At 45.8% G+C, this 26,012-nt stretch overlaps 1 protein-coding gene across 1 annotated transcript; it reads right to left on the bottom strand.

The window, feature by feature from the left end:
• Positions 1–1,281: 1,281 nt before the first annotated feature.
• Positions 1,282–25,242, bottom strand: RHBDD2 (rhomboid domain containing 2). The gene is made up of 4 exons (XM_030222464.1): positions 25,005–25,242; positions 16,677–17,078; positions 8,583–8,733; positions 1,282–3,365 (listed from the first exon to the last, which is right to left on the bottom strand). Exons 1-4 carry the CDS (start codon positions 25,204–25,206, stop codon positions 3,002–3,004), a joined length of 1,119 nt encoding a protein of 372 aa, XP_030078324.1. The 5' UTR covers positions 25,207–25,242; the 3' UTR covers positions 1,282–3,001.
• Between the last annotated feature and the right edge of the window lie 770 nt (positions 25,243–26,012).

Raw genomic sequence — 26,012 nt, 5'->3', positions numbered from 1 at the left:
ACCTAAAATGGCAATGGAACATGCTCAGTTAACGTTAAGAGAACCTGAAAGAGGCACTCAAGGGTCCTTTTACCAAGCTGTGGGAAAAGGGCCCTGCGCTAGCGTTGGGGGTCATTTTTCCTGCATGCCAGGGCCCTTTTATGGCAGGGGGTAAAAAGCCCCCAAACATGGCCATGCAGTAAGAAAACTCTTACTGCGAGGCCATGTGGCAGGCAGCTCTTACCGTCATCCACTGAGGTGGTGATAAGGGCTCCCGCGGTAACCCCACGTTGGGCCGGTGGTAGTCCCAAAAAGACCCCCCTCAATGTTGTTCTAATTCCCTTGAGTAACAGGTGAATTTTCAAAAGAGAAGGGTGCCCATCTTCCAACACAAATCAGGAGATGGGCGTCCTTCTCGCAAGGTCGGCCAAATCGGCATAATTGAAAACCGATTTTGGGCACCCTCAACTGCTTTCCGTCGCAGAGACGACCAAAGTTTATGGGGGCGTGTCGGCAGTGTAGCGAAGGCAGGACTGGGGCGTACGTAGGAGATGGGCGTCCTCGGCTGATAATGGAAAAAAGAAGGGCGGCCCTGACGAACACTTGGGCGACTTTACTTGGTCCATTTTTTTCCACGACCAAGCATCAAAAAGGTGCCCAAACTAACCAGATGACCACTGGAGGGAATCGAGGATCACCTCTCCTTACTCCCCCAGTGGTCACTAACATCCTCCCACCATAAAAAAAGTTTACAAATACTTTTTTGCCAGCCTCTATGTCAGCCTCAAATGCCATACTCCGGTCCATCGCAGCAGTATGCAGGTACCTGGAGCAGTTGTAGTGGGTGCAGTGTACTTCAGGCAGGCGGACCCAGGCCCATCCCCCCCATCTGTTACACTTGTGCTAGTAAATGGGAGCCCTCCAAAACCCACTGTACCCACATGTAGGTGCCCCCCTTCATCCCTAAGGTAGGGGTGTAGTTTTAGGTTTGGGGGGCTCAGCACCCAAGGTAAGGGAGCTATGCTTTTCTGAAGTCCACTGCAGTGCCCCCTAGGGTGCCCGGTTGGTGTCCTGGCATGTGAGGGGGACCAGTGCACTACGAATGCTGGCTCCTCCCATGACCAAATGGCCTGGATTTAGTCGCTTTTGAAATGGGCGTCCTCGGTTTCGATTATCGCCGAAAACCAGGAACGACCATCTCAAAAACGACCTAAGGACGACCTAAATTTCATGATTTGGGTGTCCCCGACCGTATTATCGAAATGAAAGATGGACGACCATCGTTTTGATAAGGGTTGCCCCGCCCCTTTACGGGGCCATCCTGCGAGGACGCCCTGTTCGATTATGCCCCTCCACGTGATACAGCCAGTCCCTTCACTCTCACATTTCTCAGATTAATTTTAAAAGCATGTTTCTAATAAATTTGAGATTTTTTTAAATCAGGTATCTAATGTTTCCAGTATATAACTACATCTTTTTCATTAGATGTCTCTTCACTGAACAGCAAAGATGAGGTAAAGGATATGAGAAAGACACAGAGGCACCAGCTGGAGAAACGAAATCATGACACCTATAGGCAGTAGTAGAAATGACCAAAAAAGAAACACGCACATTAAAAACAACAAAAAACAGCAGCCTATCTAGCATCTGGTAGTATTTCTTTTCGTTCTTTGATTGTTTTTCCAAAAATCAAATTTTGTATGCTTTTTCAAACAAATTTGATTAATTAAAAAAAAGCATTCTTTGTGTGAGGGGAGAAGGTGGCTAGAGTGACAAAGGAAGATGCATGTCCAAGGAGAAGTGAGGCAATGCAAGATGAGTTATACTTCATAACTTTTCAAGTAATATCTTGCCAAACCTGGTCATTTCCTTTTAACAGCAAATTCAACTAAAAACTTGACTCATGCACAACTCATGGGGCTCCTAAACAAGAGTTTTCAGTTGTAACAGCATCAAAGTGAAAAAAATATATGATGCTCCAAAAATGGCAGATTCAGAGGAAAACATTTTGCTTAAAATTCAGGTTAGCTTGTTTGCCTTGCTAGATTCACAGAAGAAAATGTTTTAGAGGGGTCAGCATGGCAGCTCACATACTGCCATGCAGCAGGTCCCTCTGCTTTGATCCCCAAACAAGGTCCTTTTGCAACAAGGTCCCATGTTAGTCGGCTCTGGCAGGGGGACAAAGAGAAAAGGAGAGAGAGAAGATATAGCACTCTTAGCCCACTGCCGTGGCTCCTCTGCCTCTCTTGGTAGACACATAGTCCGCCATGCGGCAGGGCCGGCCCTGTGTAAAGGAGGTATAGAGGAATATAGCCCTGGATAGTTGCAAATGAAGGGTTCTTGTATCAGGATTCCAGATCTGGATTTAACTACCTCATGGACCAAAGGAGCAAATGGTAACTACTAGGTGAAAACGGCAAAAGGAGAATCTGTTAGCAGCAGCAAAGAGTTATGAAATACAAAGGAAGAAGAATGGAAAAAGCAGTTGAGTGGCTGGGATGTGGAGAAAATCAACTCTTATAAACAAGACATGATCCGGCTGGTGAGTATTGACCTATCAACTATTTACTAGCTATCAGTGGCATTGATTGGCACATATTAAATCAATATGGCCTAAGGACTGTGAATCTACATAAGAACAGGGATTATGGCTCGAGCCATACAGTGAACGCAGTGGCACTGGTTGCTGCAATGATTCTGCAGGCAAAGAAGATCGTTGTGGAAGACAGAGTAGTCACTCAGCTTCTTTATAAGTGAACTGAGTTAAGGCCAGTAATAAATCATACAACCCTCACTACTAATAATTCTACTCATCTCTAATTCTAGCACTCGTATTATTTCAGAGCAATATCAGAACTGTCTCTTCCACCAAGGTTGCTATCCTGAAAAAGAGCCATCACCTTATTACAAAACATGCAAGTATCATCCTGGGTCTAAGCAATGCTTATGTCAGGAGGGTGAGCATCTAAACCCTGAGAAAGTAACAAAAAGTATCCTCTCTGCTTCAAGAGGCTCTCATTAGTCAGTCTGAGCTCTTTGCTGGTACGGAAACCACTTCGGACAAGTGGGACCCCATTGTGTTCTGTGCTTTGGCCTCTAAGTGCATCATTCTAGAGGGTGTTGGAGGAAACACAGTCTGAGATGGATAGGATTCTGATTGGCTGTAGTGGCCATGTGATTCAGGTCCAGTGGTCATATGATTTTGTTCAGGTGATGTTCCATGGGCTGTGGTATTTGCTGGTAATAAAGATTGTCCGTGGCTGTGACCTGGTGTATAGTTGTGCCATGATGTAGGTTCTGAAACCAGTGTTGTATTAGAGGCAGGGAAGCTTGGCTGAGGATAGTAATACTGTTGTGTGGGATATGAGCCTGGAGGTGGATTTATCCTAAAGAGAGAAAGCAAAGAGAAAGAATAATACAGTATGTCAACATTTCTTAATATGCAATGTAATAAAATATTCAAAGAAAAGAACCCATGAGTAGGCCTGAAGATCTGGCTTTGATTCCCAAGCATGGCTTCTGTTGAGACAGTCTTACAGCTTCCACAGAAAGCAAGTATGAGCCATGACTCAACAGTACCTTCTGTTTATCAGACTGTACACACATGTGAGTTGCACTCAGTTATTGTCAGTGAAAGGCTGGACGAAATGGTAGGGGGTGATCAATGAAAAATTCCTGGAGAACTGTGAAAGAAGACACAAAAGCTCCAGTAGTGAATAGTTCGTTTGTTTGTTTGTTTTACATTTATATTAATGCCATTTCAATGAAACAATACAAAGATCAACCTCGAATAAGCAAGATATTGCAACAGCTGAAGGAATACAAAAATGCAAAATGACTCCCCCTCCCAAACTCTTAATCCACCTCAACCCCTCACCCTTCAACAGAACAAAGACTAGTGAAAAGGCTAAAAAAAAACCACAGAGCAGAGAATAAGTCAAATATAATACAGCAATGCTAAAGCCCAAGTCTTCATCAAGGTGGATTTCCAGTCAATATTAGCACCCCAGACTTCATGAAAATTCAGCAATTGACCAGTGCGTATTTCAGTCAGCTGAGTCATTTGATAAACATAGTCCAGTTTATGAAGGACTTTGGGCAGCACCGGCATTGCTGGTTGCTTCCATACTGCTGCAACTGTGAGCTAACTTGCCAAAAAGAGACTAATAGCCAGTGTATGAGCTTCCTGTTAAACTCCCTGCGGCTTAAAATGTAATAAACAATGCTCAGCTTTATGTGGACAGCTAAATTGGAGCATTTGCTGAAGAATCTTCAAAATCTCGGACCAAAATTAATGAGCTAGAAGACATGTTCACCATATGTAGTACATATCCTCCACCACCCCACAGTTTTGCCAGCACTGCCGTGTCCCCTGAATCAAAAACTCATAGTAGCCTCTGAGGGGTGTGGTACCAATGCTAAAACACCTTGTACCCAATTTTTCATACGATTAGCAGAGACTGAAACCTTAAAAAGATATATAAAATGTTTCTCTCATTGGGTACATTCGTTAGTTCATCCCAAGACAGTTTCCTATTTGTGTGTATAATATAGACCAGGCGCTTCGGACGCTAGTAATGCTATATACAATTTTGAAATACAGCCCTGCCCACTACCTCCCCACATAGCTCATTCCAAGCAAGTTTCTGAGAGCTGTAATTCACCTAAGGCCCGCCTATACAAATAGTCTCCAAGTTGACAATATTGAAACTCGTGGTGAGGTGGGATCCCATACTGTTCTTGTAAATCCAAAAATGACACAAATTCCCCCTCATCCCAAATTTGTCTCAGCGTATATATTCCCTGTTGTTCATCCATCCATCCCAGAGAAAATACCAGGGTGAACCGAATCACCACTGCAAGCCGGAAGTCCAAATAAGGAGAAATGAATTTGCCTGGCCAAAATATCAACTACATACTCAGGGTTTCGCCAAACATGTCTGGGTGACAGCACAGTCAGCTGAATTTTTCAGAATATCCACAACAAATACCTATGAGAAATTCCCATATATCTAAGAGCTAGTATGTACAAATTCATTTCATCCATATTCATTGTGGATATTCTAAAAGTGACTAGCAATGTGTAACTAAGATGGGTGGAAGCTCTGGCTATTATTCAATATAAATGGTGAAGGTAGCACTAGTTTTGTAAAGACAAGTGATTGAAAACTATTTAAGGGTAGGATCTGGAATAAGCTTTAAACCCTGTACGAGGTCCTGTTACCCTGTTAAATATAGAACTGTCTTCTCAATATTTGTATATAATAAGCTTTATTTGAAAACTGGTGTTGTGGTAATGCACCATTGAAATATGAGCAAGGTCATTGCTAATTCTTTGAGCTAATAATTATCATGTGATGAGGATATCCTTTGTGCCCTACTTTTGTTTTGTAACATGTAGTTTTGTTGAGAAACAGGCACCTACCTGCACCTTAGATTCTTGGCACTACTTAAACCTGAATCATTCCCTCTGCTGAGTTTGTCATTATCTAGTCAATACTCTAGCTTTATACTGGAGTCACTTTTCTCCACATATTCAGACAATTTCCTTCATCTGTTTAAAAATATACTAGGTCAGAGACTGGGAAGCTATGAGGGGCATTTTCAATATGACATCTGATGTCATTTACAAAAACCATCCAAAAATCCAGTAGCAAATGACCATTTTCAAACCAGAAAAATGTCCCAAGTTTTGTTTCGAAAATGGCGTTTTTGTGCTCAGTGCATCTACCTTTTAAGACCATTTAATCCAAGGGAAAAAAATGCACAAAAGCAAGCCATTAGGATGTTTTTTTTTTTTTGGGGGGGGGGGGGGGGCATTCTTAGTAGATTGACACACAGACATCAGAGTAGAACAGTGGGGCATGCTAGGGGACATTCAAATAAAAAGTCACAGGTGCACATCTCACTGTTATCCCCTTATACTGTATGGTGAGCCCTCCAAAACCCAGTAGGTTTTTGGTGGGTTTTGGAGGGCTCACACTTTCCACAAGTGTATCAGTTAGAGTGGGATATGGGCCTGAGTCCCCTTCTCTACAGTCCAATGAACCGACCACTTGGCTAGTCCAGGGACCTTCTTGCTGCTCTAATAGTACTGGCCATTAAATCTGAAGCTGTCATAGAGGCTAGTATGTACTGTGTCTTTTATATCTTTGGAGGGGTGGAAGGGGGTCAGTGACAGGGGCAGGAGGAGGGTTGGGCTCTGAGTAGAGAGACAAACCACTTGTTTGTAACATTCCAGGTGCTGGACCTGAACCAAACTCCTGCAAAGTAAAGTAAATTCTGACTATTTAAATTCCAAACTTCTCAACTTTGTGGCTATAGGTGAGATACCTGATATTCTCTTTAATTTAATGCTTATTGCTTAATTAATTTGCCCTGTGAACCTTTCTTTCTTTCTTTTCCTGCCAAGCTCTGATAGAGAGGATAGGCTGTTCAGACTGCATTGCACAGTGGCTATATAGTTGCATTTTACATTGCTGAAACTGCTATAATTATTGGGAAGGAATATATAGATTTTTTTCCAAAAGGAAAGTTATATTCTAGGGCAATTTGAAATTTAAATCAATTGCAAATTCTTTGATCGGACTGTACCATTTCTGGTCCCATCTAGAGAATTTCCTTGATACAGCAGTTAGCTGACACATTGGGATCCAAAATCTCCACCTGGGGACGTTTTGGCAGGAAAGACTGAGAGGCTGCAGCAAGCGAAGTTTGCTAAGGCAGAGACAGGGCTGCCTGAAGAGAAGCTCCTGACTTCTTCAAAAGAAAGGCATGGTGCATTAATAAAATCCGAAGAAAAAGAAACTGCAAGGGACTCCCCTGCTCCCTGTACATCGCTTCCCTCCATTGGAGCCTGTGCCGCAGAAGCACGCTGCGCCTCTTTATCAACCACCACGTGTAGAGCGGGTCGCGCCTGAGAGGAAAAATGGCACCCGCCAATGCGCACTGCACTAACTGCCCCCGAGAAAACCGCTGAAACTATCCCAATGCGCTTCCGACTCACCGGACGTCCAAGGGGAACCCCCGTCGCACTGAACACCCGCTGCGGGCTGACGGTGGCAGGACTCAAACTTCCCCGATGCTGCTCTCCGGTCCCCACACCAGGAGCAGCGCTTAGCCGCCTCAGAAGGCACTAACATGCTCCACAAATGCCTGCCCCGAAACTGACTCAGCAGAACATCTAGTTCCTCCATATGATTAAACAAAAACAAAGTCTCTTACCTTTTTTTTTTTTTTTAGTCAGGAGAGAAAGGAAACACCCGATCAGGCCAACAACCCCGGGCGACGGAGGAAAGGTAGGGGGAGACCGGGAGGGACCTGGCACCCCACCAGGTGTACACCACAAGCTGCAAACAGCCACTCAACCCCTGTCTGTGCTAAACTAGGCCCAAAGGACACCAGTAGCCAGATCAAACCAGAGCTGCACAGAGATGTCCCTCCACCTGCTAGATAGAGAGAATATTGAGGTTCAGCTGGCTGCACAGGTCCACATATAGCAAACCTCAGAGGTTCTCTCTATCTCCATCTGCTGGTAGAGGGACACAACCCACAAGTCTCTGGATTGATCTGTTGGGACTAATGGAAAGAAAATTATCAGGTAAGAATTAATTTTTCACCATGCTTTATTACCTCAGACATGATGCACCCAAAACTGAACTAAAAAGCACCTGTAAAAGGGAAGTCTAAACCAGCAAGCACGGTGCAAAATGATCATATAGGGAAATATTTTTAAAATAAGCACAGAAATTAGTGCCACACAGAAAACAAGTTTACATACAGCATTTGAAATGAAAACAAAGCTAGATACCAATTCAAAAACTAGCAGTGTTTCTCGTGATGGGATCCACTTTTTTTTCATTCAGCTGTTAGTGAAGACTGTGGTTGGACATATGCCCCCCACTTGATACTCACTCATGATGGACTTGGAAATGCTACGCTTGGATGATTTGAGGGAATAATCAACACAAAAAACACCCTTATATGGTGTGAAGCCCCGCCCAGTGCACCCCGGGATGCACTGGGCAGGGCGCCGCCATTTTTGAGGCAGCGCCGATGGAAGAAGAGGGAGGCCACCTCCAACCGAAGGTAGAGGGGTGGGGAAGGGCTGCTAGACCACCAGGTTGGGGGGGGGGGGGTCAAACACAGGGGCTGGAGGTCCATGGGACCACCAGACCCCAATTACCCACACCCCCAGGCAAGCGAACTGCCGGACCGCTTGACCCCTCCGACACAAGTTCGGGGGGGGGGGGCTGGAGATCTGGGGGGTATCCAGCCCTCCCTAACACCCCCCCCCCCAGCATCCCCTCAGATGTCTCTTAAATTTGCATGCAATTATTTCTGATCATAGGGGCGGTAAAGCTCCGCGCTGTTCCAGTGCTATTTTTAGAGCGCTGTTTGGAACTGTGCGGGGCTTTTTATCATCTGCCCATCAATTACGTTATGTCATCTCTTGGGGGGTAAGGGTGGAGTAAGAGAAGAATCATATGCATACATCTGGAGGAATCCGATGCAGAGCAGAATTTCACTGATGATTTCTCATTCATAGGTTTGTATATTGTGATCCACTGATGATCTATAATCTTATTTGACTTCAAACTTACTTCCTGGTCTGCGACGCTTTTCTTTCTGCCAATGTTCCTGGCACATATTTCATGCCTGGGATCCTCTTTAGCAAACTGAAAGGAAACTTTTGGTCCAGCTTCGATATAATGGCCTCCGAAGGATCAAGGAAGAAACAGCCACCTAAGCCATCTAGGGACAGCAGCAAGTTAAGAAACATACAGCTTCAGGGCAAAAGAAGGCAACAGTTATGCACATTTCCCAATTACAATGTCCAATAATAGTACACCTGTAATTTGGATTTATACAAAGCACTTCCAAACACTGTTTATAGTTAGAATACTTTGTCAGGGAAAGATGATCTCTCTACAAATAGTTAGTACTAGTATATCATGAAAGGCTGTACATATATGAGAGAAGATGTTAATGTACAATTACAAACAGCAATTTGCCCATCGTTACACAAGCTGTTGGTGGTAACTTGATATTACAGGTCATAAGGTTCAGACCTATATCCCATTGTATAACATTTCTATCCTGAACAGCTTACAATCTACGAGAAAAAAGGTGCACAGAAATCCCAGAAGCAGAGATGCACCTTTTCCACTGCACAAGCTTTCAGAATGTTGTGCTTAGTAGGTTAAAACAAGCTATAGTGACCCCTATTTTGAAAAAACAGAGCTCGACGGGTGAAGTTTCTGAAAATTATCGACCCAATTCAAATCTGCTCATACTTGGGAAATTACTGGAGAAAGAAGTAGTCTCGTAATTAGGACCATAAATAGAGGACAATGATCTGTTAGATGTTGGTCTAGCTGATTTTAGAAAAGGAAGTGGTGCAGACTGTTAGTAGTAACAATAGATGAAGTTTATTGTTGGAAGGACAAGGGTTATCAGATGCTCCTTATATCACTGGATTTAGGTGCTTTATTTGATACAGTGGACAGAGACATGTTAGTAGAAAGATGTATCTTGGGACTGATTGGAAAGGTGTTACAGTGGCTATCTTCTTTTATGATGGGAAGAGAGTTTAAGGTGAGAAAATCAGTGGTTATCAAGAATAAAACTGAATTGGGGTATACCACAAGGCTCTCTGTTATAGTCCTTAATATTTAATATATATTTAAATCCTTTAGGAACATTGATAAGATCATTTAGTGTCTCTTTTTATGCATATGCCAATGACGTACAGCTCCTATTGCCTGTGAAAGAAAATGGGAAGGAGCAAGTCAGTAGGAATCATCATTTTCTGTGGTACTGTTTAACATTTATTTGGTACATTTGTGCTGGAAATTAAACATCCTAAAAGGTGGCCATGCTGGAGTAACAGCTGCATCGCTGAGCTCTGTGGGTCCCTGTGATAATCAGCAAAATATCTGCTAACATCTGGACTCTGACTGGGATCTCACACATCACAGTTGTAAGAATCTTTCTCATTTGTTGAGGTATTCCGATCTTACCGTGAGGAGGGAATGATAACGAAAACAACTTGCAAAGATAAAGAGAAGCCATGGCTTCCTAAAACAAAAGTCCATAAGCCATTATTAAAATGGATTTGGGAAAATCCACTGCTTATTTCTAGGATAAGCAGCATAGAATGTATTGTACTGTTTTGGGACCTCGCCAGGTACTTGTGACCTGCAATGGCCACTGTTGGAAACAGGATACTGAGCTTGATGGCCCTTTGGTCTGTCCCAGTATGGCAATGCTTATGTTCTTATGGCTTCCTGATACCAAAATGTTTGACCAACATGGCCCGGCGAGTCCCTTGATCAGCTTGGCTTGGGTCTCCGAAGTAGCTGCTGAGGTCACTGTGGTGGTAGAAGCAGCGTTTGGTCAGGCGGAGGAGGCACATGAAAGGCTGGACAAAGGCCTTCAATGAAATTCAGAGCTGGGAGAATGTACCAACACCATATGGCAAGAGCATTCGGATCTTAAGCAAAAGGTACAGAATTGAGAGAGCAAGCTTGATGATCTAGAGAATTGCTCTAGATTAGAAAAAACAATTTGAGGCTAATTGGCTTACCTGAATCCATTTTGGACAAAGATTTATCTGGATTCTAGGAAACATGGCTGCCACATTCTTTGAACCTTGCGCAGCAGATGTTACATTTTTGTGTGGAACAAGCACAGCGTCTGGGACCCCCACACCAGGCCATGGATAGACCACGAGTGGTGATCTTAAAACTTCTTAATTTTGCTCACAAACATAGAATTCTAGCTGTGCTTTGACGGGAACAAAGGCTCACTTATCAGAACAAATCTATTCTCTGTTTCTAGGACTATTCACAATATGTCCAACAGCTTCATGCCTGTTTGACTATACTTCATAATAAGCAGATCCGTTTTGCCATCCCTTATCCTGATAAGTTGCGAGTTCAGCATAAGGGCCAAACACAGTACTTTGAGAAGCTTACTGAGGCACAGGCATTTCTAAAGACACTGGAGTGTGTGACTCCTTAGTTTTCTGTTGGAGTAGATTTATTTCTTTTTGCCTTTTCACTTGCTGAGTATGACAGTTCAGGGGCCATGGTGACCTATACTTTTCTCCAGTATGACTGGTAGAAGTGCTATGGTTGGATTATAAGGGGGAAGGGAATTGGGACTTGATATACCACCTTTCTGTGGTTTTTGCAACTACATTCAAAGCGGTTTACATAGTATATATAGGTACTTATTTGTAACTGGGGCAATGGAGGGTTAAGTGACTTGATCAGAGTCACAAGGAGCTGCAGTGGGAATCGATCCCAGTTCCCCTGGAACAAAATCCACTGCACTAACCACTAGGCTACTCCTCCATTCACATTCTTATTTGAATCTAGAGACTCATGTTTTACCATTGGTGGCATCCTTTGCTGTTACGATGCTGGTGCATTCAGCTGATATCTAGCAATTGTCTGGAGTCATCTAGTTTGGTTGGACTTAGAGAATGACATGGTGATGGGGACCCACGGTAACCGCAGGGACAGGGCAAGGACAGAGCCTAAGGGGATGGGCGGGGACGAAGACAGATCCCACTTGAGACAAGGTGGGGATGGGGACAGAGCCCGAGGGGACGGGGTCAAACTTTGTCCCCGTGTCAGTCTCTACTTTGAAGCCTGTTAATGAACTGGACTGTTATTTATGTTTGAGTGATGCAGATGATATTTTGATTTTTTTTGGAAAAACAAGCAAACATGCTGGCCACAACTGGCAAAATTTGCATGGGGGATCCTATGCATTCCTGCTACCAGCACATCTTCTGAGAAGACATTTTCTATTGCAGGAAGGACTGTGGAATATAGGAGAGCTAGACTGAATCCTGAGATTGTTGATGACTTATTATTCATCCACAGATTAAAAAATCATAAGGGTGCTTCATAGGGCATATTTCTCCCCCGCTAGGACATAGAGTGGGTTGTATTTTGTTGTCCAGCCTGTTGTCCAAAGTGGGCAAAAAGGTCCTCCAATGTTTGTACCAGGGCCCTAGAGCCTGTACACGTTCGTGTACAACGTGAAGCCTGAAAGTATGCAAACCTATCCACTACATGCACCCCCACGGTCCATGAAGAGTACTTGAAGGACATATCACCCCCCATTGAGGTCTGCCACTAAGGTGATGCCCATTTTTGCCCACTGTCGGAATTCCTGGTAAAAAATCTAAAATGCCCACCAGCGGAAGCAGATCTGTTTTATTAGGATCCAGACACGCCATACCTGGCGTATCAGTATCAACAGAACATGATGTTTCAGTGCCCGGGGCAACTTATTTTGGGTGGCATGTAGTAGTTGATATGGATGAAGGGGAGCAAACAAATCTCTTTCCATCGACCATGGGTCCTCTTATCCAATCCCCAAGGTAGCGGAGCAGGCACACCAATTAATATTCCAAATGCATCTTCTTCAGATAAGATTTCCGACTGGGTCTAGGCGGCGTTAGTTCCTGCCTCCTGCTCGTTCCACTCAGGCAACTCATACCCAGCATCCCAGGCCTCACCAACCCCATCCTCAGAAGTCCCAGCCGGCTCCCCAGTCAAAGCAGGGTACGGGCTTTTGACTGGCTCCATGGAGCATAGCTGCTCAAAAGGTATCCGTTCTGGACAACCTTCTGGTCAGAAGGAGACTCATTTTTTTATCAACACAGATGGCCCTTTGAAACCTCTGACTGGAGGGTTCTTCAAATAACCCATCTCAGGTACGCACTGAATTGACCTCCAAATTGTCCACCGAGCATCGCTCATCAGGTTTCGCCATGAGCAGGTACTTGCAGGGGACTCTCCACTCTTCTACCAGCCCAAGCAGTCAAACCTGTACCACTAGGGGAAGAAAGGAAGGGATTCTATTCCAGGTACTTCATTGTGACCAAACAATGGGGGGATACTGGCCCATCCTAGACCTAAGGGACCTGAACAAATTCCTAGTCAAAGAAAAGTTCAGGATGTTTTCCCTAAGCACCCTTCTTCTTGTAATTCAGAAAAATGACTTGAAGTTTGACTATACCCACATTTCGATACTTCCAAGTCACAGGAAGTATCTCAAATTTCGAGTGGGAAATGCCACTACCAGTATCACATTCTACTTTTTGGCCTAGCGTCTGCACTCAGTTTTCACCAAGTGTCTGGCAGTAGTTGCAATGTATCTACACAGACTAGGAGTGTATGTGTTTCCGTACCTGGACAATTGGCTGGTCAAGAGCACATCTCAGGAAGGAACCAAGCAGTCCATGCAGATGACCATACAGGTGTTGGAGCTACTGGGGTTTTGTCATTAATTACCCCAAGTACCACCTATACCCAGTTCGTCAACTGGAGTACATAGGAGCCCTGCCTGCAGACTCAGGCCTTCCTTCCTCCAGCGAGAGCAGATACCTTATAACACGTCCCTTGCAGGTCTACAGAAGCCAGCAGGTTTCAGCTCGCAAATGCTGAGACTCATGGGCCACATGGCCTCCACCGTGGATGTCACTCCCATGGCACGGCTCTGCTTGAGAACAGCCCAGTGGACCTTAACTTCCCAGTGATCTCAGGAAACAGGGAACTTAATGGATGTCATTCGTGTACCACCAGAACTGGCACACACCTTTCTCTGATGGACAATTCAGTCTAATTAACTCTGGGACATCCATTCCAAATTCCACCACCTTGGAAGGTGTTCACAACAGATGCATCCAACCTGGGTTGGGGAGCTAATGTAAATGTGCTTCACACTCTGGGTCAGTGGTCCACTTAGGAGGTTCAGTTCCACATCAATCTCCTCAAGCTCAGGGCTATTTGGAACACTCTAAAGGCTTTCAGAGATCAGCTCCTGAACCAAATTGTTCTCATTCAAACAGACAACCAGGATGCAATGTTCTATGTGAACAAGCTGGGGGGGGTATGGGATCTTATTCCTTGTGTCAGGGAGTGGTAGGCATGTGGCAGTGTGCCCTACTTCACGGGATGGGCACTTACTTACCCGGCAAGAACCTTCCTGGCAGACAGATTGAGCAGGATACTGCAACCGTACAAGTGATCTCTAAACATAGGCATAGCCCGGAAGATGTTCTGAGAGTGGAGTACCCCCTTGGTAGAGAACTCATCTCAACAACAAACTCCCTCAGTTCTGCTCCAAGCTCGGTCACAAGGCAGATTAGCGTCAGATGCCTTTCTCCTAAAGCTTGTGTGTGTGTGGGGGGGGGGGGGGGGGTCTTCTGTATGCATATCCTCCCATAACTCTCACAGAGAATACTTTGCTGAAACTCAGGCAAGATCAGGGCACCACAATTCTGATCGCTCCTTACTGACTGCGGTAGATCTGGTTCCCTCTTCTGGAGTTGTCCTCCAAAGATTCGTGGAGATTGGACTGTTTTCCGACCCTCATCATGCAGAACGAGGGTTCCCTTCTGCATCCCAACCTCCAATCCCTGGCCCTCACAGCTTGGATATTGAAACAATAGAACTCAAACTCCTGGGATTGCATGAGGGTGTCTCCCAGGAAAGACTCCACTAAGAGGTGTTACTCTTTTAAGTAGAACAGATTTGCTGTCTGGTGTGAGGGCAAGGCCTTTGATCCCTTCTCTTGCCTTACACAAAAACTGCTCGAGTACCCCCTAAACTTCTCAGTTTGGAAACCAACTCTGTTAGGGTTCATCTCAGTGCAACTGGCACTTATCACCATAGTGTGAGGGATGACTCCATCTCAGTACAACATTTAGTTGTTCGTTTCATGAGAGGTTTGTTGCTGACAAAGCCCCTTATCAAACCTCTGACTGTGTCATGGGATCTCAACATAGTCTTCACCCAGCTAATGAAAGCTCCTTTCGAACCTCTAAATTCCTGTCATCTGAAGTTTTTGACCTGGAAAGTTGTGTTTCTGGTGGCAGTCACTTCAGCTTGCAGAGTCAGTGAGCTCCAGCCCTTGGTAGCTCACCCACAGTATACTAAATTTCATCACAACAGAGTAGTCCTATCTGTATGCACCTTAAATTCCTTCCTAAGGTAGTATCGAAGTTCCAACTTAACCAGTCAATTGTTCTACCAACATTTTTCCCAAAGCTTTATGCCCATCCTGGCGAAAGTGTACTGCATATTTTAGACTGCAAGCAAGCCTTAGCCTTCTATCTGGAGCAGACTGAAGCCCATAGACAGTCCACCCAGATTTTCGTTTCTTTTGATCCCAACAAGTGGGGGTGGCCATCGGTAAACGCACACTTTCAAATTGGATAGCAAACTGCATCTCCTTTGCTTCTGCCCAAGCTGGGCTGACTCTTGACGGTCATGTCACAGCTCATAATATCAGCCATGACTGCATTGGTAGCCCACTCGAGATCAGCCTCCATAGAGGAGATATGCAAGGGTGTGACGTGGTATTCAGTCCACACATTCACATCTCACTATTGTCTAGATAAGCAGTTCTGCAGAATTTGTTCAGTGTCTAGAATCCAACTCTCCTAGGCCCTGTTTTATTGTGCTCCAGGCTGCACCTACTCAGCTAGTATCGACCTTTTGAGACTCAGTTATCCTAGCTTTCTTGTTTTTGGTGAGCCTGGTAGCTAGGGATTCCCAGATGTGAAAATAGGAAGGCCTGCTTATCTTCGAAGAAAGCAGAGATACTTACTTGTAGCTAGTGTTCTCCGAGAACAGCAGGCTGATTATTCTCACGTACCTTCCCACCTCCCTTAGGAGCTGTCTTTAGTTATAGACTTTTTGCTTTTTCACTTGACTGAAGGACCCACACACTCGTGCATCAGACAGGAAGGCACCAACATATGTGCAGTTGGACGCTGCTAGAACTTTCTACCTTTCTAGAAAGTCAGTGTCTGCACCGGGTTCTGTCAGATGACATCACTCAGATGTGAGAATAATTGGCCTACTGTCCTCAAAGAACATCAGCTACAAGTAAGCATCTTTGCTTTTCTGACAGTCAACGGTAACGGAATTCAAACATGCATGGGATAAACATAAAGGAATCCTGTGCAGAAGGAAGGGATCCTCAGGAGCTTAGCCTAGAATGGGTGGCAGAGCTGGTGGTTGGGTGGAGGGGCTAGTGCTGGGCAGACTTATATGGTCTTTGCCGGGGCTGGTGGTTGGGAGGCGGGACTAGTGCTGGGCAGACTTATACGGCCTGTGCCGGGGCTGGTGGTTGGGCGGCAGGGATAGTGCTGGGCAGACTTATACGGTCTGTGCCAGAGCCGGAGGTGGGAGGCAGGGATAGTGCTGGGCAGACTTATACGGTCTGTGCCAGAGCTGGTGGTGGGAGGCGGGACTGGTAGTTGGGAGGCGAGGACAGTGCTGGGCAGACTTATACAGTCTGTGCCAGAGCTGGTGGTGGGAGGCGGGACTGGTAGTTGGGAGGCGAGGACAGTGCTGGGCAGACTTATACAGTCTGTGCCAGAGCTGGTGGTGGGAGGCGGGGTTGGTGGTTGGGAGGCGGGGATAGGGCTGGCCAGACTTATACGGTCTGTGCCCTGAAGAGGACAGTACAAATAAAAAAGTAGCACATATGAATTTATCTTCTTGGGCAGACTGGATGGACCGTGCAGGTCTTTTTCTGCCATCATCTACTATGTTAACATACAATACATTGTAATAATTTGAGACAATATTAATGTTTGGATCATCAATCTTTAAATTGCTCACTTTTTAAACACTACGAAGTGTCTCATTATAAAAGGATACACATTATTCCCACTAGGACTCCACAGAGATTGCTGACAGGAGACAGGTGAGGGATAAAAAGTGTTACAAAGAGCAAAAGCCACGGCACCAGCATGGTTGGGATCATGAACCCAATCAGCAGTATGCGCCGCATTCTGGAGCGGGTGGTGGCAGCACTGACCATAGCGAAGGCCACAGTGGTGTAACCCTGAGCAGGTTCCTTCCCTCCATATCCAAATGGCATAGCGTGGAAGGTGAGGTAAAGTAGCCCAGAGGAGACTGCAAACACAAAGGTGAACAGGAGGTGCTTCACTGTCCCAACATTTTCCTCAAAGCCACCTCCAAAATACCAGATAATCATGCAGCTGCAAACCAAAGAGGTCAGATCTTCATGGAAAAATATATAGGTGATCAACCTGTAAACTGAAAGACAAATGTTAAAGAGGATATATACAGGGCATTGAGACATGTGCAAAGAGTTAATAACGTGACCATTATTACTGAGATCAGAGACCTTGTTCACACCAGTGCATGTGGTCTAGTCCACCAGAACCTTAAACTATACAGATCATCAACATCTGGCCCATATCCCTACACTGAAATATTTCAAATGAAATGTGTTTTTATGCATGCTTGCACTAGGGCAGTCTTATTTAAGGAAGACACTTTGGATACATGTAGTACCTTTCATTCAATCAAGATCCTACGGCACTCTATACTCACACCACTAATCAATATATTCAGACGTAAGTTTCAAGGATCAGAAGCCACCATCATATGCAATGCTTACACATTAATAAACTGGATACTCTATTATAAAGTGCCACCTGCCTATGTTGTTTTTCTTACACTAGATCAGTGGTTCTCATGTACTGCCTGCAAAATTATCTCTTGCATATTCATGAGGAGGAGTGGCCTAGTGGTTAGCGTGGTGGATTTGGTCCTGGGGAACTGGGTTCGATTCCCACTGCAGGCACAGGCAGCTCCTTGTGACTCAAGTCACTTAACCCTCCATTGCCCCAGGTACAAATAAGTACGTGTAGATAATATGTAAGGCGCATTGAACCTGCTATGAGTAGGAAAGCGCGGGGTGCAAATGTAAGAAAAAAAAAACAAAAAAAAAACCTGACTGGCTAGGTGTGTCCCGAGGACTGGGTTGAGAACCACTCTAGACTAACATGGCTGCCCCTTTTAAAGTTTTTATTCTATATCCACATTACTTGCCAAGCAGGCAAACACTCCTACCTGGGGTGAAAGCCACAGCAGCAAACACAATGCAGGACAAAACTGAAGGAGAAACACACATGCAATTGTTCTGGCATGTGTCTGTATGGTGGCCAAATCTGCCTTTAGATCTAGCACAAACACTAAATAGTTAGACATTTATAATTTTCTGACATTTGTGTGCCCAGTTTTTTCCAGTCCTTACACCTGGCTCAAACAAACAAACAGACAAGTCAGAGTGAATAACAACACTGATCGCCCAATATTCAAAAGTATTTAATCAGCCAGGAATGGCACCTGGCAGGTTGAATACCCTCAAGCTGGCTGTCCGCTGATATTCAAAGGGAGATAACAGGCTACCTCCTGCTGAATATTCCAGTCAATGGCAAGCCTGGTCACCAGCTACGTCGCGTGACATAGCCAGTTATCACTGATTTTCAGCAACTGATTGGTTAAGTTTAGTGGCCAGATAAACCTGCGTAAATAGCAGGTTTATCTTTGGCTGCTAGAACCTAGCCGGTCAGCCAATGAATATCAGCTTCATTGGATAGGTTTTCAGTGCCAACCCCCCCCCCCCCCCCCCCCCGGGAAATTCAATGCTGGTGACCGGATATGGCCCTGGCACTGAATTTCCGGGTTCGCCGGTGAGAGTACGAATTAGCTGGTCTAACTCCCGCTGTCTCAATATCATGGCCGGAATGTCGTCAGGTAGAAAGAGTGTATCCAGACACGGATGAAACCATACTCAGGAATTGTAGGAAGCAATATATATTCAAAAACCCAAAACAGCCCGTGTTTCGGTTGTCGCCTGCATCAGGAGTCAGTCAGATGTACATCATAAAATGTCAATCTGTGAACTCCTTCTTAACAACAGCATTAGTAGCATGGAATGTTGCTACTAAATGGGTTTCTGCCAGGTACTTGTGACCTGGATTGGCCACTGTTGGAAGCAGGACTAAATAGACCATTTGTCTGACCCAGTATGGATATTCTTAAGAGCAATACAAACACATAAAAAGTGCTGCAAAGCTGTTGCCTCCTGGGGTGGATGGGGTGCAGGAATATAGGAGAGAAATTTGGAAATGGAGGACTAAGAATGAGCTGTTGTTGAATGTGGACAAAATGCAGATTAAATGGTGGTGGGTAATGATATGGAAGAGTTATAGCCTATCAATTAGTGTGAAAAGAGTGGTGTTGCCAGTAAAGCCAGAGATGAGATTGCTAGGTGTCATGTTGGATGCACAATTGTCTGAGTATGCAAATAGTGAAAGTAGTTCAATCAACTTTTCAGCAATTATGATTACTATATAGATTGAAGCCAATTTTGGATGGGGGTGGATTTTCATAGTGTGATGCAGACTTTAGTATTGTCAAAATTGATTATTGTAATGTGTTATTTTGGGGGCTTCGAAAGGTTCAAGTGAAGGTGTTGCAAGTTATTCAGAATTCTGCAGTGACAACGTCTGAACACATTACACCCATTCTGATAGAGTTCCACTGGTTGCCGGTGGAATAGAGAATACAGCACAAGGTTTTGACAGTCATCCAGCAGGCACTGTAAGGTAAAGTGCCAGAGTATATCTCAGGGATCTGAATGTTTATCGACCCGGGAGAGGCTGCAATGTGTCTCTCTTTGGACGCAATGTCCACAGTACATTATGTGAGCACGAGGGCTACAGCATTTGCTGTGGCTGGTTCGCCGTTGTGGTCAATTACATTTATGTGCAGATAGGATTTGGTTTAAACGACTGTTAAAGACTCATTTTGTTGTGTAGGCTTTTTTCTGATAAAGACAGGTGCAGAGTTGATGACTGGGGTTTACAGTTAAAATGGGATAGAGATGGTTTTTGAAGCATGCCTTTATTAGGAGTACTATTGGGAGACGAAGTTGGGATTAGCACAATCATGTGTGTTTGTTTGTATTACTCATGAGTATTTTGTGTAAGCACAACTTTTTAAAATATTAACAAGCCATGACTCCTCTCCCTCTCCTCAGCATCTCTCTGCTCTTTCTCCAAAACACTTTCTCCCTCCCCGCTCAGAGTCAGCCTTCATCACTCTGTTCCCACTATGATCCTTCCCCCACCCCATTCCACCAAGGGGTTTCCCCAGTTGAAGCCTCTATCTTCCCTAGATGTTTGCTACTAACAATGCCTCTAAAACAGCTGCTCAAATTTATTTCCACTTTGCATGACCCCAGAGCTCCATTATTTGCAAAACTATCCCTTGCCAGAGGAAAAAAGATGAGCTGCTCTGGAAGCAGTGCCAGCAGCAAACCTCTGGAGGTGGACAAGTGTGTTTTGGAAGGAAGAGAGCCACCAATGCCCTATGCTATTTTCCCCCAGCATATGCACAGAGCAGATATCACATATCACACAGAATTGCCTTTAACATATACAAGGATGCCAGCGACATAAACTGAGAATAAACCCCATCCCCATAGGTACCTAGATAATGACCTGTTTCCACCTTTCTGTGGTTACAATCAAAGCGGTTTACATATTATATACAGGAGAGTTAAGTGACTTGCCCAGAGTCACAAGGAGCTGCCGTGGGAATTTAACCCAGTTCCATAGATTCACAGGCAGGCCACTGCACTAACCACTAAGCTACTCCTCTATCAAGCACTGAGTTAGCACACAACCTAATGGTTAGTGCAGCAGCCTGGGTCCAATTCCCACTGCAGCTCCTTGAGACTCTGGGCAAATCACTTAACTCTCCATTGCCCCAGGTACAAAATAAGTATCTGTACTTATCATGTCCACAGGATAACCCATAAAATTCTTGCTCTTACCCGTAAAATTTACAACTCAGGACAACCGCTGTATCTTTCTCGCCTACTGACTTCTATCTCTTAGATTATCGCAACACAATCACTTAACCATTTCTTCTTTTCGTATCATGGGTCTAGACAGCAATAATCTTCAGTGTAACAGCTCCCACACTTTGGAACTCCCTGCCAATATCTTTGAGACTAGAACCTTCTCATTCAACCTTCAAACTAGAATTAAAAGCTTTTTATTTTGTGATGCGTTCCACAACTAAATCTTATTGGACCTGGACATGTTCTCCTCCTACCTTTGCCCCTCTTGAAGATGGTGAAATTAGGCCTTACCTGCTAATTTTCTTTCCTCTAGACCCTCCAGACCGGTCAAGACGCTTGGGTTATGCTCGCCTACCAGCAGAGGGAGACTGAGAACACAAAACTTGAAACTATGTACTTATAACCTGTGCCTAGCCATCTATAGCCAGTATACACTTAGCAAAGCAGAGAATAAAAACACAACTCTGAAACTAGAAACCATGTACCTGGAAAACCAAAGGACAAGTACCAACAGTGTGCTGAAAACAGACGAGATGTCACAGCGTCCCGCTCTGTAATGTCTTAGAGTCAAAGAATTCTCTCCGACCACACAAAACCTTAAAGGAATAGTCCTAGCAGAACACGGCTCAAAATACTGCTATTTATAGACACGGCTCAAAATACTGCTATGCATAGACACGGCTGAGGAATACTTCTGAGAAAAGAACGGGCGGGCTCTTGACCGGTCTGGAGGGTCTAGAGGAAAGAAAATTAGCAGGTAAGGCCTAATTTCACCTTCCTCATCAACCCTCCAGACCAGTCAAGACGCTTGGGACGTACCAAAGCAGTATCCCAACTAAGGGCGGGACCCTCTAAAGCAGAAGACAACACAGCCGCTCCAAACCGGGCATCTTCTTTCGCCTGAACATCAAGTCTGTAATGCTTCACAAAGGAATGGATGGAGGACCACGCCGCTGCCCTACAAATATCCTGCAGCGGAATAAAACTAGTTTCCGCCCAAGAAGCTGCTACTCCCCGAGTAGAATGTGCCTTAAGTAAAGAGGGCACTGCCCGACGCTTCAACAAATAAGCTGAAGCAATAGTCTCCTTCAACCATCTAGCCAGAGTAGCCTTGGAGGCAGCTTCACCTTTCTTGGGACCTCCAAACAAAACAAACAACCTGTCCGAAGATCGAAAATCTTGGGTTCTGCTCAAATATGACCGCAAGACGTGCCGCACATCCAGCTTAGCCAAATGACGCTGCAAGGGATCCCCGGCACGATCACCCAACACTGGCAACAAAATCACCTGATTGACATGAAAAGAAGACACCACCTTAGGAACAAAGGAAGAAACCGTGCGTAAAGTCACTTTCTCTTTGGCAAAAGACAGAAAAGGCTCTCTGCAAGATAAAGCCTGAAGCTCCGAAATCCTACGCGCCGAAGAAATAGCCACCAAAAAGACTGTCTTCAAAGTAAGATCCTTACACGTAATGGAAGGCAAGGGTTCAAACGGAGGCCCCACCAGAGCCTCCAAGACCAAATTTAAATCCCAAGACAGGACCACCGGGCGGCGAGGCGGCCGAAGCAAGTTCACTGCCTTCAAAAACCGCCCCACGTCCGGAGAAGCCGCCAAGGATACTCCCCGAACCTTACCTCTAAAACAAGACAAGGCTGACACCTGCACCTTCAGAGAGGAGAGCGAAAGCCCCCTGTCCAAACCATCCACTGCCGAAACGCGCAACGGGGCATAGCCCCGCTCCTGACACCAATTCTCGAAAATGCGCCACATCCGCACATATGCCAAGGAAGTAGACCTCTTACGAGACCGCAACATCGTATCAATCACCCTGGCCGAGAAACCTTTGCGTCTTAAACGGTGCCTTTCAAGAGCCAAGCCGTAAGCAAGAATGGAGAGGGGTCGGCCATCTCGATCGGCCCCTGAACCAATCTCACCCGAGGCCCCAGGGGAATCGGATCCTGCACCAGCAACCGCATCAGATCTCCGTACCACGGACGCCGGGGCCAATTGGGCGCTATCAGAACTACTAATCCCAAGTGACAACCGATCCGCTGAACCACGCGGCCCACCAGCGGCCACAGCGGGAACACGTAGAGCAACTGCTATATACTGATATAAACTCCAAATGAAATCCGGGGGAAACCCGATCCTACCCGAGGCATCACCCCCCGAAGGCGCTGGAAATTGACTGCCCTGCAGTCCTCCGACTCTCTCGGGCCCGTGCAGCGCCGAATCCAAAATGGCGGCGGTTCCTGCCAAAATCGGAACCGCCGCAGGGCCGCTATTCATAGGTGCCGCAACCTCCGGGACGCTAGTTTCGGGAACCTCCGCCGCTAACACTGGCAGTGCGGAGGATTGAGGCTTCGGTTCCCCGCAAAAACGACAAGTGCTGCCCACCGCGTCAACGCCCCAACGCGCACACGACCTACACCGAAGCGGTTTCCCCATCTTCGCGAAGCCCAGCTGACCGCCAAAACAAGTGCCCCAATTGTAAGCACAAAGAAAAACTCACCTGAGCAGGAAAACTCAGCGCCTTGAACACAGCTGAACAGCTCCGTCTCTCCGGAGTGCAGCTCCAATAGCTCTCACCAGCGTTTGGGCCTGTCTTTTTTTTTTTTTTTTTTAACAATAAAACTTTACTGCAGCCTTTAATTTGAGCCCTGCTGCTGCTAACACCATCCGGCACTCAAGGCTGCAGTATAACAAACTGCAGCCGAGGCACAAAGCTGCCCAAACGGAGAGCCAGTCAGGGGGAGGGACACGGCCACCCGGGTGTGACACCCCAAAGGGGACAATGACGTGCCCCAGCGGACCCGCAACTCCTAGCACACCAAAGTCTTCCAGGCACAGGGATCCACCAGAACCAGCACCAAAACTCTGAAAATAAACTCAAAAACCTATCCAGATCGGGCAAGCTGCACAGGCTGCCTGTCTACCCTCTGCTGAGACTGAGAAAATACTGGCTATAGATGGCTAGGCACAGGTTATAAGTACATAGTTTCAAGTTTTGTGTTCTCAGTCTCCCTCTGCTGGTAGGCGAGCATAACCCAAGTGTCTTGACCGGTCTGGAGGGTTGATGAGGAATGGCGTATTAGTCACTACCGAAGCGTATGCGTTTTCTTTTTCCTTCTCTGCTCATAATTTTATAACACTATCCACTTGGCTATCTCGTTTGTATTAAAGTTTGTAGTTCATTTCCATACTTTCATAATAATGTAATTGTTAACTTCTCGAATAGTTTGCTCTAGAGCAGTATATCAAGACATAGTAGCATAGTAGATGACAGAAAAAGACCTGCACCATCCATCCAGTCTGCCCAACAAGATAAAATGTACGGTACGATGTGATTTATCCTTGCCATTTTTAGGGACTAGAATGTAGAAGTCTGCCTGGCACTGGCTTTCCTACCTAGTCTCCCCATTAAGCTTCTTTTTTTTTTTTTGGTTACATTTGTACCCCGCACTTTCCCACTCATGGCAGGCTCAATGCGGCTTACATGGGGCAATGCCTGTGCCTGAAGTGGGAATCGAACCCAGTTCCCCAGGACCAAAGTCCACCACCCTAACCACTAGGCCACTCCTCCACTGTTGCTACTATTTGAGATTCTACATGGAATGTTGCTATTCCAACATTCCATGTAGAAGTCGGCCCTTGCAGATCACCAATGTGGCCGCACAGGCTTCTACATGGAATGTTGCTAGTGGAATAGCAACATTCCATGTAGAATCTCCAATAGTAGCAACATTCCATGAAGAATCTCAAGTAATACCAACATTCCAGAATCTCAAATAGTAACAACATTCCCATATAGAATCTCCAATAGTAGCAATTTTCCATGTAGAATCTCCAATAGTATCTTTTTTATTTTTGTAACATTTGTACCCCGCGCTTTCCCACTCATGGCAGGCTCAATGCGGCTTACATGGAGTGACTTGCCCAGAGTCACAAGGAGCTGCCTGTGCCTGCAGTGGGAATCGAACCCAGTTCCCCAGGACCAAAGTCCAGCACCCTAACCACTAGGCCACTCCTGGATCCATTCCTTCTAAACAGAATTCCTTTGTGTTTGTCCCATGCCTTTTTTTAAATTCTGTTTGCATCTCTACCACCTCTCGCAGGGCATTCCAAGTATCTACCACTCTCAGGTGAATGAATACTCAGTCAGCCCCCTTTCAACCTCAATCCACGATATACCACCCTTCTACGGTTTGGATATGATATACAAGTTTCAAATCCCAGTCTCCTTTCCTAAGTAGAAAGTAGCAGAACTTGCCCACATTCCGCTTTCTAAGCAGGCTCCTCACCCTGCAGGCTTGGAAGAGTGGCCACGGGCTCCAGGCAGTACCCGCAGGCCCCGCCCTCGGTCCCCGGGGTCTGCAGCAGAGAAGGCAGAGACACCCCCAGCGACCCCACGGCGGTCAGGAAGGCGGCAGGGGTGAATTCTAGGGTGGACAGGCAGGATCGAGCGGCTCTACCCCAGCGCGAACCGTGCGCCGCTCCCTCCATAGCCAACAGGCCACTTTAAACCGCCTCCAATGAAAAACAAACCAGTGTGAGTCCAGCAGCGGCAGCGCAGCAGATGGAGCTCCGATTCCCCCCTGCAGTCACTTCCTGGTACTGACGTCATACCAGGGCGTAGAAGGCGTGGCCTGTTTCGTCGCGCAAACCCTGGATCCGCGGGCTTTTAAGCAAAAGCGAATCGATTTGGAAATGTTGTTGAGTCACGTTCTTTGTGCGTTGCGTTTGATAGGGAATTGCTGGTCCGGAGCACAACAGCTCCATGGGAAGGTCCTGACGTAACAACTGAAAGACTTTGAGATCAGTTTACACGGCTTCTCGTCTTTTGCATTATAATCCAGTGAAACAGTAGACACCAGCGTTCAACATTTTTAGGGCGCAAAATAATTTGCAGGGACTGTCACAGATTTACTACTACTACAAATCATTTCTATAGTACTACTAGTTCCTTGTCTTGCTGCTGCACTGTCCCTGCTCAAAGTGCTTACAATCTAGTAGACAGATTCTAGCAGCCCTTTCTCATAGTAACATAGTAGATGACGGCAGAAAAAGACCTGCACGGTCCACCCAGTCTGCCCAACAAGATAAACTCACATGTGCCATTTTTTGTGTATACCTTACCTTGATTTGTACCTGTCTTTTTCAGGGCACAGACCGTATAAGTCTGCCCAGCACTATCCCCGCCTCCCAACCACCAGCCCCACCTCCCACCACTGGCTCTGGCACAGACCGTATAAGTCTGCCCAGCACTATCCCCACCTCCCAACCACCAGCCCTGCCTCCCACCACCGGCT

The sequence above is a fragment of the Microcaecilia unicolor genome, chromosome 13 (genome assembly GCF_901765095.1).
Source record: "Microcaecilia unicolor chromosome 13, aMicUni1.1, whole genome shotgun sequence".
NCBI lineage: Eukaryota > Metazoa > Chordata > Amphibia > Gymnophiona > Siphonopidae > Microcaecilia > Microcaecilia unicolor.
This window is presented reverse-complemented; position numbering and strand designations above follow the sequence as displayed.